General features: G+C 42.0%; 3 protein-coding genes across 9 annotated transcripts in view; 1 reads left to right on the top strand and 2 right to left on the bottom strand.

Annotated features, from left to right (window-relative positions):
• The window catches only part of Gpbp1l1 (GC-rich promoter binding protein 1 like 1), a 40109-nt gene extending 34848 nt beyond the window's left edge, over positions 1–5261 (bottom strand). Inside the window, exon 1 of one of the 2 annotated variants that reach the window (XM_075946970.1) lies at positions 4961–5261. The gene's annotated coding sequence lies outside the window, so the exon portion shown is untranslated. The other variant, XM_075946971.1, reaches the window with a different exon arrangement.
• Positions 5262–5342: 81 nt separating this feature from the next.
• Positions 5343–10389, top strand: Tmem69 (transmembrane protein 69). 5 transcript variants are annotated; one of them, XM_075946980.1, is made up of 5 exons: positions 5343–5965; positions 6788–6874; positions 7078–7196; positions 7676–7755; positions 9590–10389. In XM_075946980.1, exons 4-5 carry the CDS (start codon positions 7714–7716, stop codon positions 10301–10303), a joined length of 756 nt encoding a protein of 251 aa, XP_075803095.1. In that variant the 5' UTR covers positions 5343–5965; positions 6788–6874; positions 7078–7196; positions 7676–7713; the 3' UTR covers positions 10304–10389. The 5 variants fall into 5 exon arrangements, with proteins under 5 accessions (XP_075803095.1, XP_075803094.1, XP_075803090.1 ...); XM_075946979.1 differs by having other exon boundaries at positions 7656–7755; XM_075946975.1 differs by having other exon boundaries at positions 7621–7755.
• A 4227-nt stretch (positions 10390–14616) lies between these two features.
• The window catches only part of Ipp (intracisternal A particle-promoted polypeptide), a 40363-nt gene continuing 38644 nt past the window's right edge, over positions 14617–16335 (bottom strand). For both annotated transcript variants that reach the window (XM_075946960.1, XM_075946961.1), the window contains one exon: positions 14617–15213. In XM_075946960.1, the coding sequence (XP_075803075.1) occupies positions 14989–15213 (225 nt within the window). In that variant the 3' untranslated portion in view covers positions 14617–14988. The remainder of the gene's footprint in view (positions 15214–16335) is intronic.

Genomic DNA, 16335 nt, shown 5'->3' with positions numbered 1-16335 from the left:
CCCAGAGATCTACCTGTCTCTGCCTTCCAAAGTTGCCCTTCTAAGAACCATTTTTTTTTTAATTCTTTGACTGTGGCTAGTTTTGTTTGAGGCAGACTTCAGTAGCAAACAGAAATCATTGGGTTTGATTTAGAAGTAACCTGGGGTTTTAGATCTCCAGCACAAACAGCTACGTGCTAAACAAATGCCAAATAGTACCAACTACAATGACTTATAAATATTATCTTATCTGTGTACTAAAAGCCTCCCTCCCATTTGTATAAAAAGACACAAAATCAAATGTGCCCTAAGAAAAAAAAGAAAAATATGTCTGTGAATGCGGTTTGTGTATGTGTGTTCTTGTGAACGCAGGTGGATATATGCCACTGCACACTAGAAGTTGAAGACAATCTCCAGTGTCAGTCCATGTCTTCTACTTTGTCTGAGACAGGGTCTCATTTGCTGTTACATTTGCCAGGCTACTAGGTCCATGTACTTCCAGGGATTCTCCTGTCTGTTCCCCATTTCCTTGTAGGAACACTGGACAGCAGACTAGAAATGGTTTCATGAGTTCTGGCTTTATAAATGCAAATCCCCAAGCTTGTAAGGCAAATACTTCATGCCCTGAGCCATCTCCCCAGCTTAAATTTGTCTTTTCTCTTTTTGTATTATATAGCAAGTATGTGGAAATCAAAGTACAATTACTAGAGATGGTTTTCCTAACATCCACACAGATTCCAGGGATCAAGTTCAGGTCCTCTCAAGCGTGATAGCTACCCAACTGAGCTATTTTGTCCACCGTAAATTTTGTCTCATCTCAGGATGCTTTAAAATGGTTCATGACCCTTAATATTACAACAGTCTGACTTTCATGTTTAAAGGCAAGCAGCCCAACCTCCATCAATGCAAAAACTAAGCAAACAAAAAGACCTACTAAGGTCAAATGTACTTTAACTCAAGCACTAGAGGCAGAAGCAGGCAGATCTCTGGAGTTTGATGCCAACTAATGCCTACACAGCAAATTCCAAGCCAACCAGGACTACAGAGTGAGACCAGGTCTCAAAACAAAACACAACAGAACAAAAACCCTCAACCAACTAACAAGATCACAACACACACACACACACACACACAGATGCAGCAAGTCAAGCACCATGACAGTCCACTTAGGTTTTTGTGGCCTCAACTGGCTAATAGACAAATGAGTCTTAGCCTCATTTTTCTCAACTGCAAAGTAAAGAATAAAACATCTGCTTAACATGGCATGATGTTGTACACATGAAATCATAGCTACTTAGGAGGAGGCAAAGCAGGAGGTTCACAGTCCAAGACCTGCTATAGCAACTTAATGAGACCTAGTCTCAAATAATATTAAGGATACAATTAAGAATAAGAGTGCTTGGTTATCATCCAAAAAGCACTCAGTTCAATCAATCTTCAGTATCAGAAAAGAAAAAAAAAAAGAAAAAAAAACCAAACCCACATTACCATCACAAAGTAAGTAAGCCAATAAATAGAAAGCACTTTGAGCTAGACATGGTGGCACACGCCTTTAATCCAAGCCCTTGGGAGGCAGAGGCAGGTAGATCTCTGTGAGACCAGCCTGGTCTTCAAAATGAGTTTCAGGGCAGCCAAAACTAAAAAGAGAAATCCTTGCCTAAAACAAACAAAAAAACACTTGGGCAGCAGCCTCTCCGAGACACATTGGTCTTAATCCATAAAATTAAGATAAGCTATCTTCTGAAAGAAGATTGAGAATTGTTTTAAAACTACACAGAACTGAGTGGCGGTGGCACATGACTTTAATCCTAGCATTTGGAAGGCAAAGGCAAGTGGACGTCTGAGTTCTGAGTTCGAGGTCAGTGGTCTAAAGAAGTAGTTCCAGAACTGTCAGGATTATACAGAGAAACCCAGCCTTGAAAAAATGATAGATTAGTAAATAAATTATAGGGGTTAGTGACTTGGCTCAGTAGTTAAGAGCACTTGCTCTTGCAGAGGAACCTGGGTTCAATTACAAGAACCTACATTGTAGCTCACAACCAACTGTAACTCCAGTCCTAGGGGATCTAAGACCTTCCTCAGACATTCAAGGATATCATACATACATGTGGTGCACATACATACATACAGGCAAAACATTTTTAAGGTTAAATAATAAAATAATAAAAATAAATTGGTGGTATATAGAACAGTGATAAGTATGCTTGTAGCATGCACTGAATTCAATGCCCCACATTGAAAACAAAAAGTAGCCGGGTGTGGTGGTGCATACTCTTAATTCCAGCATTGGAAAGGTAGAAGAAGCAGATGGATCTCTGTGAGTTCCAGGCCAGCATGGCTCTACATCAGTGCCTCTCAACCTGGAGCTCATGAATTCCATAAGGGTCGCACATCAGATATTTACATAATGATTCATAACAGCAGAAAAAAATTAGCTATGAAGCAGCAGTAAAATTTTGTTGGGGCTCACCACAACATGAGGAACTGTATTGGGAAGTACTGTACAAATTCAGAAATTAGTAATTACTGAAGCATTAGGAAAGTTGAGAACCAATGCTTTACATAGTGAGACTCTGTCCCCCCCAAAAATGTATATACTTATACATGTATACACACAGAGAGAAATATATTTCAAGATTTCTTATCACATGCATGCATTGAAATGGTTGAATGTACCCTTCTCTTCAACTAAGACTTTAAATAATCAAAGATAAGAATTGTTAAATTAGGAGCCAGAGAGATGGCTCAGATTAAGAGCACTGGCTGCTCTTCTAGAGGACCTGAGTTCAATTCTCAGCAATCTCAAGTGGCTCACAATCATCTGTAATGAGATCTGGTGCCCTCTTCTGGTCTGTAGGATACATGCAGGCAGACACTGTACACATAAAATCTTTAAAAAATTTGTTAAATTAATTCAAAATAAAGGCTTCCCATTCCCTTTCCCCAATTTCAAGAACTCTGAAAGTACACCATAATCAACTGAAAGAATGTGGAGAAGGACAAAGGACCCCTCAGAAGTAGAGTTCAGGTGAATTTCAAGTGAGGCCTCTCCCGAGGGCTGTAAGAAATACTGTCAAAACAGAACGCAAGAACTTATCACTTCTGGAAAGAACTTAACATGATTTTCTTGGAAGAACAACACAATAAAAATAAAAAACCCAGGAGCTCTTCCAGAGCTCCCAGGGTTGAGTCCAAGTACCCACATGGGACTCACAACTGCCCGACTCCATAGCTAAGGGATCCAATGCCCTCTTCTGACCTCAGTAGGACCTGCACATACCTGTACACAGTACTCAGACATACATGCAGGCACAATACCCATACCCATAAAATAATAAAACTCCTAGGAAGCCGGGCGGTGGTGGCGCACACCTTTAATCCCAGCACTTGGGAGGCAGAGGCAGGCGGATCTCTGGGAGTTCGAGACCAGCCTGGTCTACAAGAGCTAGTTCCAGGACAGGCTCCAAAACCACAGAGAAACTCTGTCTCGAAAAAGCAAAAAAAAAAAAAATTAATTAAAAAAAAAAAACTCCTAGGAAAAAAGACAAAAACCTTCCTGTTTGAAAGAATGCATGAAAGTAATTGAAACCAACTCTCTGGAAGATCAGATTATCTTGTGAATGGATTTTATCGATCCATTCACAATTAGCATTCGATTTTATTTTTTATAGGTTAACAGCTTCAATTCAATCACATCTTTCCAAAAACTAAAATTTGCTGTTGTTTCTGTTTTGAGCCAACAGAAAGAGGACTTTTTTTAAACGTACAACCACCTGGCATTCCACTCCTGAAGGTTTTCATTTGCAAAATCATTTTTCTATTTTATTTCATTTGCAAAATTGTTATTTTATACACACCTCATACCCTTCATGGAATGAGGTGAAAACGACCTTTAAAAAACAGGAGATCTCCAACAAACTACAAATTTCAGTCTGCTGATATCAAACACGCAGTTTCTATATGAGATTTACAGAGGAAAACGGATTATTACTAAGCAAAATAACCCATGAACTAACTTCAGGTTTTCCAAGTAAGCAATAGATATCAAAGTTAAACTACTCAACACATTATACAAACTAACCTCAGATCACAAAATGGGCACACAAAACTGGTACCACAGCACAATTTCAGTAGTATTCGCTACTACCAAAAAAACAAAAACAAAAAACCGCACCCTTTCTTATGTAAACTTTAGAAGTAAACTTCCTAAACCTCACCTTTGTTTTCACCTACCCGCTCCGTAGAGGCCAACTGCAACAAGGGCCATAGTGAAAAAACGACCGAAATGTTATTGTATTTAAGCATTTAAACAGGGTACTTCCCCAGGCTACAGCCATTTTAGATTCAGTATTTTTTTTAATTTTATAGGCTGGGGAGATTTATCATGGAATAAAAATGGCTATTCAAGCTACTTCAAAACCAATCAGTCCTCCTTCCCAATGGGACGGAGTTTGGTAGCGGGCTGGTAAGACAATCTGAAGGAAAAGGTCTCACTAACCCGGAGAACCCGAACTCAGGGCGTGAAAGTTCCCTTTCCCCTAGATATCCCACATTTGACTTACACGACTTTTCCCTCGTTAAGTTTCTCTTAACTGGAAAACAGAAGCCTTCGGCTCTTATTTTAAGGAAAGGGAAGGAAAGGAGTTAACGAAGTCACACCACCACCACCTAGCCGGAACTCTTGGAAAGGAGCCGGAGCCGCAGGTGAGCGTTTCCGACCCAGAACCGAAGTTGAAGTCGGAGCGCTCTGGAACCGCCGCGGCGACGCTAGTGTGCAAGGCTCCTCCCGTTGGGGGGAGGGGGACGTTCCAACGAGACGACTCCCACTTCCTCTCGCCCACCCCGGGCGGACCTACACCAACCACCTGTGCAAGACCTTCTTCCAACTAGTTTTCCTAGACGGCCAGCCGGGCGGCCGGCAGAGCCCGTGCCGGGGCGACTCGAGGGCCACTTCTGCTCGATGTGCAGAACTCGCACTCACCCGGCAGCGGCGGGGCTACGGTCAAGGGCGAGTCGCGACGTCTAAGAAGGCGTCCCCGGCTTCTCCAACCAGCAGAGGTGACTAGCCCACAACCATAACAAAGCTCTTCCCAAAATGGCTGCCCGGCCCACAAGGCTCAGGAGGGGGCAGAGCGGGCGGAGGAGGAGCGGCGACCAGCTGGGCCCGCCCCCTGCCGCTCCGGCCCGCCTCCCACACGCCCACTAGCAAAGGCGCACGCGCAGGCGCACCACCATGCCTCGGTGACCCTGCGAGGGCGCCCGCCGCTCGCTCAGGAAACGTTGGTCCGCTCCCGCAGCGGTTATGCCCCGCCCCGCCCCGCCCCGCCCCGCCCCGCCCCGGCGCCCTTCAGCGCGACAGCGGGGTGGCCGGCTCGCCCTTCCGCAAAGCCTTTCGCCTTTCTCGCGCCGCTCCTAAGGCGGGGACCAGCCGTGCTCAGCACTTCCCCTTAAAGCTCCCCGCCGGGACTCCGGCCTGGGAGCACGTGAACACGGGCGGGTCTATTTGTACCAGTTCTTCCCCGCCCATTCTTTCTTCGCTGTCTCACACCGCACGCGTAAGCCAGAGGTAACTAGCAAAGCAGTTACGGAAGGGCGTGTTTTCCGACCCCTGCACACCTCTCGCTCTGCCTTTCACGTGCGCGCGTCGTTGAGACTCTGGCCCTTGGCGTGCCAAAGACCCCCAGCACTAGAAGCATGCGCAGCGCTACCCGCCGGGAGTTGTAGTTCTTGGGCATTGCAGGCGTCAAGGAACCACCCGTGCGCAGGTTGGAATTCTGTTCCAGCCAGGTCTTTGCTAATAGACTCCTGGGCCTATTAACACTCCATTGGGTATTGAACGACAGGAAAAGGCGGTGCAACCAGACCAGAGAAGTGAATAAATGTGAAGGCCTCGGTAGCCAGCCGCGTCTCTCACTTCTACAATCTAAAACTTCTGCATGTTGTAGTACCTAGAGGAGTGGAGGAATTGGCCACATTGGGCCCCTAAGTAAGTGAGCTCCGATTTTTTTTCAGCTTTTTGCACAAAGATCCAAGATCGCTCAAATTGCTTGGTGCCTGTTCTTTTGGCTGGCTGACGGCAGATGGGAGGCACGAAATCGCACAGTGGATAAGTTTAAAAAAAAATGACTTCCTGGATGACATCCAAGGCCCTTAACGCCACACCTTAATTCAGCGTGCATTTTGTGCCTAGGCCTCTCTTCTTAGTAATACTAAAGAGAGTAGAAGTAAACACAGCAAGTAATAAAGGACTCAAATGCAAAAAAGGAAGACGTTTTTTTCATTTCTGCAAAGCCCCGTTGTTTTTCGCAAAGTTAAGCGTTCCAAGCCAGCAGAGTAACACACTAATATCTTGTCTTTAAAAAAAAAAAAATCCGTGGATACTAATTGGTCTAACTCGAAGTCTCCTCCTACCTCCTTCCGCTACCATTAATGGGATTGTTTCAGAAATTGTACCCTACCTTCCTGAACTGCTAGATATATTACGAATCCTGGAATAGAGACTAGTAAAGTACCTTGAAGTCAACACCAATTAGAATTAAACTTTAAACTAATCCCCGGGGCTGCAGGCTGCTCAGTGATTAAAGGCGTTTACTGATCTTACAGAGAATTCCAGTTGAGCTTCCAGCAACTATACCGTAGGAGATCCCCACCTCTGATCTTAGTGGGCACATGCACTCAAGTACCCGAACACACCCAAATATAAAAATAATATAAAATAATTGAGGGAGGGAAGCGCCCCCAAACGGAAAGAGGAGAGTTGGAACTTGCTGTAGTAAGTTCCCACCCGGACACATTTTTCTGATCTCAGGAAGTGGGGATGTGTGATTCCAGTGGCCGGAAGTTCTCTTTCTGGTTGAATTTGTTGTTCAGATCTTCCGCCGCGTGATGGTGGCAAGTATGTATTAAGGACTGTGAAGGGTACGCTTTGGGCAGGCGGTGGGGGCGGGGTCACTAAGGGCTGGTAAATAGGAGATGTATTGTCATCCTACGTGTCTCAAGAATCCTTGCTCCTAAATTCCGCTACTATCTCAAAAATGGCTTGAGACGCTCAGTGTGGTTTTTGCATTGACATGAAAACATTTGATCGTTTTCACGCAGATTGGGCTTTCTGTCCTTAATTCGCATGACCTGACGACTCTAGGCTTCAGCCTAACACTTTCTTTAAATATTTCCCAATTGGAAAACAACGTGGTACAGCTGTTACGGAGTTCTAAAAGGTATACAGTTAATATATGTAAAACATGTAGTTACCTTACCTGGTTCACAACTAAGCTATATTTGTGGCTGCTATCATTATTGTAAGTGTAATAATTCCTAAGCTCTGAAGTAGACAATAATTAAAGACGATAATTAATGGGAACAAAAGTTATGACTGTGAGTTTTAAAGATAAGACTAGCACCTAAGGAAGTGGTAAAGATGTTTACTAAATCCAGATATTCAGTTTCTGCACATTGGTCTTTTTGGACAGCCAAAACTAAAACTGGCGGGGGGGGGGGGATCGTATTTCCTTAATGTTACTCTTTGAGAATTTTTTTCAAAAGAAATCATGTTCTATTGAAGAGATTCTTATGATTTATTACTTTTGTAAAATTAATGCATAAAATGAGGACAACAAAGTGATACGTTGTTTTCTGTATAAGCTAACCTTTGCTTCAAATTGAGCTATCCCACTCAGCTGCAAACTATATTAATCAGCACTGCATCTTCTGGAACAAGACTGAATAGAGACCAGTATGCTTCACTTCATCCAGAAATTTTCTGGAGCCTCTTCAAAGGTTAGTTGAGCACTATTTGTCAATAACTGTCTGACTAGGGCAAATATATACACACACACACCTCATGTATTCTAGTGAGGAAGGAGAACAATGAGGAAATTATGCATAAGTAAAATATTTGCTATGTCAAGTAGAAACTGTTGTGGAGAACTATACATTATGGAAGAAGAACAGGGAATGTCGACAACAAACAGGAACAGGAGAGATAGCTCAGCCTTGCCTGCTGGGGCCTTAGTTTGATCCCAGCACCCATGTTGGATGGTTTTACAACCAGTTACTCCAGCTCTAAAAGATTTGAAGTCTAAGGGCACCCACCCACACACAAGTAAGAATAAGTCCTACCAGAAAATAATAGACAGGATTTTATAACATAAATAGAAGGGTCAGAAATGAAGGAATGGCCTTGTAGGTAGCTGAAAGAAAAGCATTCTCCTTTTGGAGACAAAAGGAATAAAGGCCAACATGAGATCATTCTTAGCAAGGCTTACCAAGACTCTTAAATAACTGTTCCTTTTTAATTTTTAAATAATTCTTAAAAAAAAATTCTTTATAGATTTTTTTTGATGGTTATAAGTTTGCTTTATTGTATGTGATGAAAATAACAGGCCAAAAAAAAAGGTCATTTTTTTTTTTTGGTTTTTTTTTTTCGAGACAGGGTTTCTCTGTGGTTTTGGAGCCTGTCCTGGAACTAGCTCTTGTAGACCAGGCTGGTCTCGAACTCCCAGAGATCCGCCTGCCTCTGCCTCCCGAGTGCTGGGATTAAAGGCGTGCGCCACCACCGCCCTGCAAAAGGTCATTTTTATATTTGAATAGTTCTACAAATTGTTACTTGTAGAAATGAAAACAGGCATCCACAAAGGCAAGAAAGAAAACAAATGGGAAGATTTTAAGAATCTGTTTCTCTTTACCTTCACGGGCTGAAAACAGGTCTGCCTGTCGGTCAGCAAGTGCCTCTTGCCTCGGTCTTGAGGGTGGTTTGAGTTTGGGGAACGGTTCGTCAAGAATTCCTCAAGTTCTTTCATTGTCCAAGCTCTTATGGTTTGCTTCCATGTGAAAGTGAACATTTTTCATTCGACGCTTTAGAGAGGGTTCTCCATATATGCTGATTTCAGCTATGTTCCCAGAGTCGACAGTGTCCACTGTCAACCAAATCTTGCCATTGAACCGCTCTAATGGGACTGAGGGTTGTGTTGGGCCAAAGATCCTTTTTGCCACCCAGGTCTCCATGTGGAGCACGATAGGTTCACAGATTTCACTCTGAGGCCGCGGGGACACAGGTAGAGCGCTAAGCTTCTCCGAGGGAGGGTCCCCCATTGGTCTATTCGGCTTGTGGTGGGCGTCACTAATGTGGGCCTCCATACTGGAACTCTCCATGAGCAAGGCCGAGGAGCTGCTAGAATTTTTTTTTTTTTTGGTTTTTTGAGACAAGATTTCTCTGTGGCTTTGGAGCCTGTTCTGGAACTTGCTCTTGTAGACCAGGCTAGCCTCGAACTCACAGAGATCCACCTGCCTCTGTCTGGGATTAAAGGCATGTGCCACCACCGCCTGGCTAGATTTTTTTTTTAAATGTGTATATATGTGCCATTGTATACAGTGCATGTTGAAGCAAGGAAAGGGTGTCCGATCTCCTTGGAACTAGAATTACGGCTGGTTGTGAGCCACCATGTAGAATGGGGATCAAACCTGGGTACTCTGGAAGAACAGTCAGTGCTCTAAATCATCAAGACATCTCTCCAACCCCCAAATTATATGTGTATGGGGTTTTGCCTGTATGTATGTCAGTGTACATGTTCTTATTTTTAAACTTTGTCTCCTGGTTGTTTTTCCTTTACAGCTGCTGAAGTACCCTTTTACAGTGAGACTCAGAGCCAGCAGAATAGATGAACTTTCTCCCAAGACATCGTTTCAGCAGAACCTTTCCCCTTTGTCGCCAAGGACTTGGCTTTCGACATCATTTCAAGTGTGTATGAACAACATACAATGCTATCATACATCACCATGCAACTTTAAAAGACAGCAGAAGGAAGCAGTTGTTCCCTCCAGGACACCAAGCAGCATCACTTACCTACCTGATAGCCCAAAGCCAGCATTATACATAAGTCTGGTGGGGTTAGTCCCCTTTATTGCTCCACCACTCACCATGGTCATAACAAAGTCTTATATCCCCATATTAGCGTTTACTCAGGTGGCTTATGGAGCCGGTTTCCTAGCTTTCTTGGGAGGGGTTAGATGGGGCTTTGCCCTGCCAGAAAGCAGTCCAGCCAAACCAGATTACATTAACTTAGCTAGTAGTATGAGTCCTCTTCTGTTTTCATGGGTAGCTGTCCTCTTTTCTGAAAGACTCAGTGAAGCCACTGTCACAGTAATAATGGGTTTAGGTATAGCATTACACAATGAACTTTTCCTTTTGCCACATTATCCCAACTGGTTCAAAGCCTTGAGGATAGTAAGTACTTTAGTGGCTTTTTTCTCATTTGTAGTCACTTTAATACTTAAAAGTATTTATCCAGAAAAAGGGCCCAAAAGTTTTGGTGAAGTAGAAAAATAAAACCACTTTGCTGTGGAATAATCCTTCTGTTCTGTGCACTGTGAAGACATGTTGCTCTCCTTGTTAATAAAGAGCTAATTGGCTGATGGCTAGGCAGGATTTTTGGGACTGAGAATGCTGGGCAGAAGGGTGGAGTCAGGAAGCAGGATGGGAAGTAAGTACATGAAGTAAATGAGCCTGGAGCACATAGATTAATAGAAATGGCTATTTTATAAGAGCTAACTAAGAAGCAAGCTTAAGCTATCAGCTGAGCATTTATAATATTAACTCTTTGTGTGATTATTTGGGGAGTGGCTGGTGGGACTGAAAAGTCCACCTAAACTACATTATTGATATTATTTGCTACTTGGCTGTAAGTCTTGGAAACTTGCAGGTTTTTTTCAGTTATGTCATGGGACATATGTTCACAGAGTACACTGCCTATGGGACATGTGTTCACAGGGAATACTGCCTTCAGAGACCAGAAGAGGGTATTGGAGTCCCTGGAGTTGGAGTTACAGACAGGCAGTTCTGAGCCTCTCAGCGTCTGGCTGGGAATTAAACTTGAGTCCATAACAATACATGTTCTTGACCACTGAGCCTGAACCCTTTATCTCTCGCTTGTATAGTTGCATGTTAGCATCACACTTGGGTTCCTTGTTTGGCTCTTTTTTTCCTCCCACTGGTGGGAATTTATTCTTCATGGCCATTTTTTTTTTCATTTCTAAAAATTACTTCTTTTAGTCAAGTGATGTTGGCCCATGTGTTTAATTACAGCACTCGGGAGGCAATAGCAGGTGGATCTCTGAATTCAAGGTCCGACTGGCCTACAGAGCAAGTGCCAGAACAGCCAGGGCCACACAGAGAAACCTGTCTGGAAAAACAACACACACAAAAAATGTTTGTTTGTTCATCTCACTAACAACTCTGGCTGTCCTGGAACTTGATATGTAGGCAAGGCTGGTCTAAAACTCGCAGAGATCTGCTTGCCTCTGCCTCCCAAGTGCTGGGATTCGAAATACTATTTTCTAAGTAATTCATCTTGAAAAACCTAATCTTTTATTGTGTCATATGAGGTTAGTTTACATCATCTTTTTGTGAATTGTATAGTCATCTACTTAAACATTTCAGTGTTTGAATTATATTGAGAACAACAAAAGACAAATTGAAAAATCTTCTATTATAGTCTTGGAAGTATGAAGTCACATTTCATGAAAAGAATACTCCTACTTCATTAGGAAGTCCATGACACCCTGAAAATAAAGGTATTTCTGTCAATTTGTATAGCACTTACCATTGGAAATTGCATGTGTAAGCCTTTTTTTTTTTTTAAAGAGTTCCAGGACAGTCAAGGTTACACATGGAGACCCTGTCTAAAAAACAACACAACAAAAAAAAAAAAAAAATTTAAAATACAACCAGGCATTTTGGACTACACCCTTAATCCAGAGGCAGGAGGATCTATTAACAAGTTATAGGACAGCCAATGCTACATAGAGAGGCCCTGTCTCAAACATAAAATAATGACAAAAGTATTGCTTTGCTTTGTTTGTTTGATTTTCTTTTCCTCCTAGAAATTGAACCTGTGCTTCATAAATGCTATAAAAGCACTGCTACTGAGCAATACATCCCTAACCTAACACCCTGGATTTTAACTTAAAAACCTGGGCTGGGGGCTGGGAAATAATACACAATTAATTAACTGTTCAGGTAACTTCTGAGCTGATCACACATAAATACCAAATACTGAATGTCTTGATATTTCATTTCTGCTACAGGCATATGTGTGTTGTGTGTGTGATCATATCCCTTGCCATTTTTGTCTGGTACTGGGCAATAATGAGAATTGAACTAGCATTTTGTGAATCTGTTTTAGCACGTTCTCTAAAGAATAGGAGCATATGAGTTAGCTTAACTAGACTTGAATACTCTTGGTATTCATTCTCTGACATCTAGATCCTAACTTTAAACTTTCAGGCTATTTCACAGAAGGAGGCATTGTTTTCTGTCTGTGTTGTATAGCAGGTTTAATGCTGATCAAAGGTTTTCTATCTAATAAGGTGTTGATGTGTCTAACAATATACTGAAAGACCTTAAATGAGAAATCATAACCTTGAGGCAGCCAGTTAAACCGAAAGCACGCAAACCCTTAATAATGTGGCTCTTAACTCGCTAGCAAAAATAAAAGCAGTGATCACAGCCTTCAGAATTCAGTATAAAACATTCTTAAGAATGATATCAGGGGAAACAAGTTTCAGAAGCAGTTTTAGATCCAAGGTAGTTATAACTCACAATATTTGTCTATAAAAATTCCACATGTACAGGTTAAATCCCTGATAAAGATCTGAAATGATTGGGATTGGAAGTGTTTTGGACTTCAGAATACACCAGGTTTTAGACTATGTAGCATTTATCAGCTGAGCATCCCTATTCTGAAAATCAGAAATAAAAAATGAAACAAATTCAAAGTATTTTTTTTGCATTGGGTGTCAGCATTCAAAAGTTCTCTGATTTCAGATTAAAGATGCTCAAAGGTGTACCTACTGAGCCAAGAACGATGGCTCATACCTGTTACCCAGCACTCACAAGGCTGAAGCAGGAAGACTGTTGAGAGTTCAAGGATAACTTGGGCTGCATAGTGAGACTATCCCCAAAACAAAAAACAATCAAGACCAACAAAAAACAAAACATAAAGTTGTAACTACAATTCATCTTTCTCCAAGCCACCAGGCAGTAGCACTATACTAAGCTATTACATAGGCTTATCCAAGTACAAGTAAATTAAACAAAGTTTAATAATCTAACAAAAGCACCTCTTCCTAAAACTAAATAGATAATCTTGGTGACTAGAAAATAAAGAAGAAACTTCTAAGCACATAATAATGCCAGGGGAACTCTTATCCCCATTGCACACTATTTTAATCAAGAATTTACCAAAAAAAAAAAAAAAAACCGAGCGGTGGTGGCGCACGCCTTTAATCCCAGCACTCAGGAGGCAGAGGCAGGCGGATCTCTGTGAGTTCGAGACCAGCCTGGTCTACAAGAGCTAGTTCCAGGACAGGCTCCAAAAACCACAGAGTGGGGGCTGGAGAGATGGCTCAGTGGTTAAGAGCATTGCCTGCTCTTCCAAAGGTCCTGAGTTCAATTCCCAGCAACCACATGGTGCCTCACAACCATCTGTAATGAGGTCTGGTGCCCTCTTCTGGCCTGCAGGCATACATGTAGACAGAATCTTATATACATAATAAACAAAAAAAAAAAAAACCACAGAGAAACCCTGTCTCGAAAAAAACCAAAAAAAAAAAAAAAAAAAAAAAAGAACTTATCTGAAGATTGGAGAGATGGCTCAGCAGTTAGGAACACTGGCTGCTCTTCCAGAAGACCTCAGCAACCACAACCACATGGCAGTTTAAAACCATCTATAATGCCAAATGCCAGACAAAACTTCAGGTAAAACACTCATATATATATATATATATATATATATATATATATATATATATATACTGTGTAAAATGTTTTTATTTAATTTTATTTTATGTGCATTGGTGTGAAGGTGTCAGATCCCCTGCAACTGGATCTTCAGACAGTTGTGAGCTGCCATGTGGGTGCTGGGAATTGAACCCGGGTCCTCTGGAAGAACAGTCAGTGCTCTTAACCACAGAGCCATCTCTCCAGCCCCAACTCATACATATTTTTAAAAACTCAACTGTCATCATGGGGGACTAGAGAGATGGCTCAAAGCTTGCTGCTCTTTCAGAGGACCTAAGGTTCAGTACCCTGCACCCACATCAGACAGCACCTTAACTCCAGTTCCAGGGGACACTACATCCTCTTCTGGCCTCAGCAGGCATCTATATACACATGGTGCACACAGACAAGTAGACACACACACACATACATAGAAATTTAAAAAAAATAAAACTTTATAATCAAAACAAAAAATAGGAGTTGGTAAAAATCTCTCAGACTATCAAAAGCAGAAGCTTACCTATCTAAATAGCTAGATATGCTGGGCATAGTGGCATAGACCTTTAATCCCAGCACTTGGGAGGCAGGGGCAAGCAAATCTCTGTGACTTTGAGGCAGGCTTGGTCTATGCAGAAAGTTTTGGGACAGCCAGAGCTATGTAGAGATACCCTGTCTCAAAAACAAAAAATCCAAATGGATATTTACTATATGCCCTTCCTAATAGTCTAATGCTTTTTATTTGGGGATGGTAAAAAGTCCTGCCATTGAAGTACTGTTTCACTAGCTTTTCTCTATAGGTTTCACATCATGGAAACTATGTTCTGGACTAAATTGTGAATTAAAATAGAAATCTTTAAACTGTCTCAGAGATGATCATTTATTGTATACAGGCTATATTACAATTTGAACTGCACTAGAGAAGTAGCCAAAGGCACTATTTCCCAGAAGTTTCTAAACAAACAATTTTTACAATTAGGATTATATTGATAACTGAATAACTGTAAGGCATAAACACCATTTCTATTGTTGTTAAGCTTTGCAAAATTATGAGTTCTTTATTAAGATATATTCCATATCTATTCACATTTAAACTTTAGGAAAAAAATCACTCTTATCTATCTATTCAATACATATCCTCAAAAGAATCAGAGGGCCATATCACAAATACAAGTTTGGTTTACAACAGGTCAGAACCTACATTTCCAAATGCTACTTGTACTTTTATGCTTTCTGTGTCATAGTACAGCAACACCACCTTCACAGCGACTCGTGATCATGTTACCAATTTCTGTCCATGTATCTGAATGAGGGTTATAAACTTCAACTGAGTCCAAGGTACCTGGGGCCAAGAAATCATGGCTTGAAGAGCGGCCTCCAGAAACATACAGGAGACCATTGACCGCCACAACGCACATGCCTGCTCTGGGCACTTTCATTGAAGCAACTTCAACCCACTTTTCCTAGTAAAGTGAGAAAAGATTTAACATTAGTACTGTCACAAAATGATAAGAAAATCTTGAAATCATATATCCTAGTCGTTATATGTCTAAATTCAAACCAAGAAAGTAAGTAAAAAGGCAGGGGATCCCAATGAGTTGGAGACCAGCCTGATCTGGACAGCAACTTTCCAGGCAGCCAACAATACATGGTGAGACTCTGTCTCAAAGAAGAATGTAATAGTAAGAAGAGAGGCTGGAGAGATGGATCATTAGTTAAGAGTACTTGCTACTTCCAGAGGACCTGAATTTAAATCTCAGCACTCACATCTGATGGCTCACTACCATCTATACCTCTAACTCCTGGGGGCTGATATCCTCATCTGACCTCTGCAGATATCTGAACACACATGGAAGCCACAGACACACACATATAAAAAAAATAAACCAGGCGATGGTGGCGCACGCCTTTAATCCCAGCACTCGGGAGGCAGAGGTAGGTGGATCTCTGTGAGTTCGAGACCAGCCTGGTCTACAGAGCTAGTTCCAGGACAGGCTCCAATGTTTGAAACCCTGTCTCAACAAACAAACAAAAAAAAAAAACAAAAAAAAGCTTTCTTTAAAAGGAAAGGAATATGCTAAAAGAAGAGATTGTATATGGACAGCAGTAAACCACTGATGTGGGAGTGTCATATATCAATCTGTTGATTTCATTGGTTAAGTAATAAACAAACTGCTTGGGCTCATAGCTTAGAACATAGATGGGTGGAGTAAACAGAACAGAATGCTGGGAGGAAGAGGAAGTGAGCTCAGACTCTACAGCTCTCCTCTCCGGAGTAGACGCAGACGCCTCAGAGAGACGCCATGCCCCAGGTCAGACCCAGGATGGACTTAGGCTAGAATCTTCCCGGTAAGACTGGTGCTCACAGATTATTAGAGATGGGTTGATCGAAATATCAGAATTAGCCAGTAAGGGCTAGAGCTAAAGGGCCAAGCAGTGATTAAAAGAATACAGTGTCCGTGTAATTATTTCGGGGCATAAGCTAGCCGAGCAGGCAGCCGGGGTGCTGCGAACACAGCCCCGCCGCTCTTATCACTACAAACCACCATGCAGGTGCTGGAAACTGACCCTAGGTCACCCCCCTG

The sequence above is a fragment of the Microtus pennsylvanicus genome, chromosome 13 (assembly GCF_037038515.1).
Source record: "Microtus pennsylvanicus isolate mMicPen1 chromosome 13, mMicPen1.hap1, whole genome shotgun sequence".
Classification (NCBI taxonomy): Eukaryota; Metazoa; Chordata; class Mammalia; order Rodentia; family Cricetidae; genus Microtus; species Microtus pennsylvanicus.
The sequence above is the reverse complement of the archived record's forward strand: the minus strand, read 5'-3'. Positions and strand labels throughout refer to the sequence as shown.

Excerpts from the sequence above, each read along its gene's own strand:
- Tmem69 (XM_075946978.1), top strand. The coding sequence starts at position 7,714 with ATGCTTCACTTCATCCAGAAATTTTCTGGAGCCTCTTCAAAG. Across the intron at positions 7,756-9,589 it reads TTTCTGGAGCCTCTTCAAAG|CTGCTGAAGTACCCTTTTAC; the intron begins GTTAGTTGAGCA and ends TTTCCTTTACAG.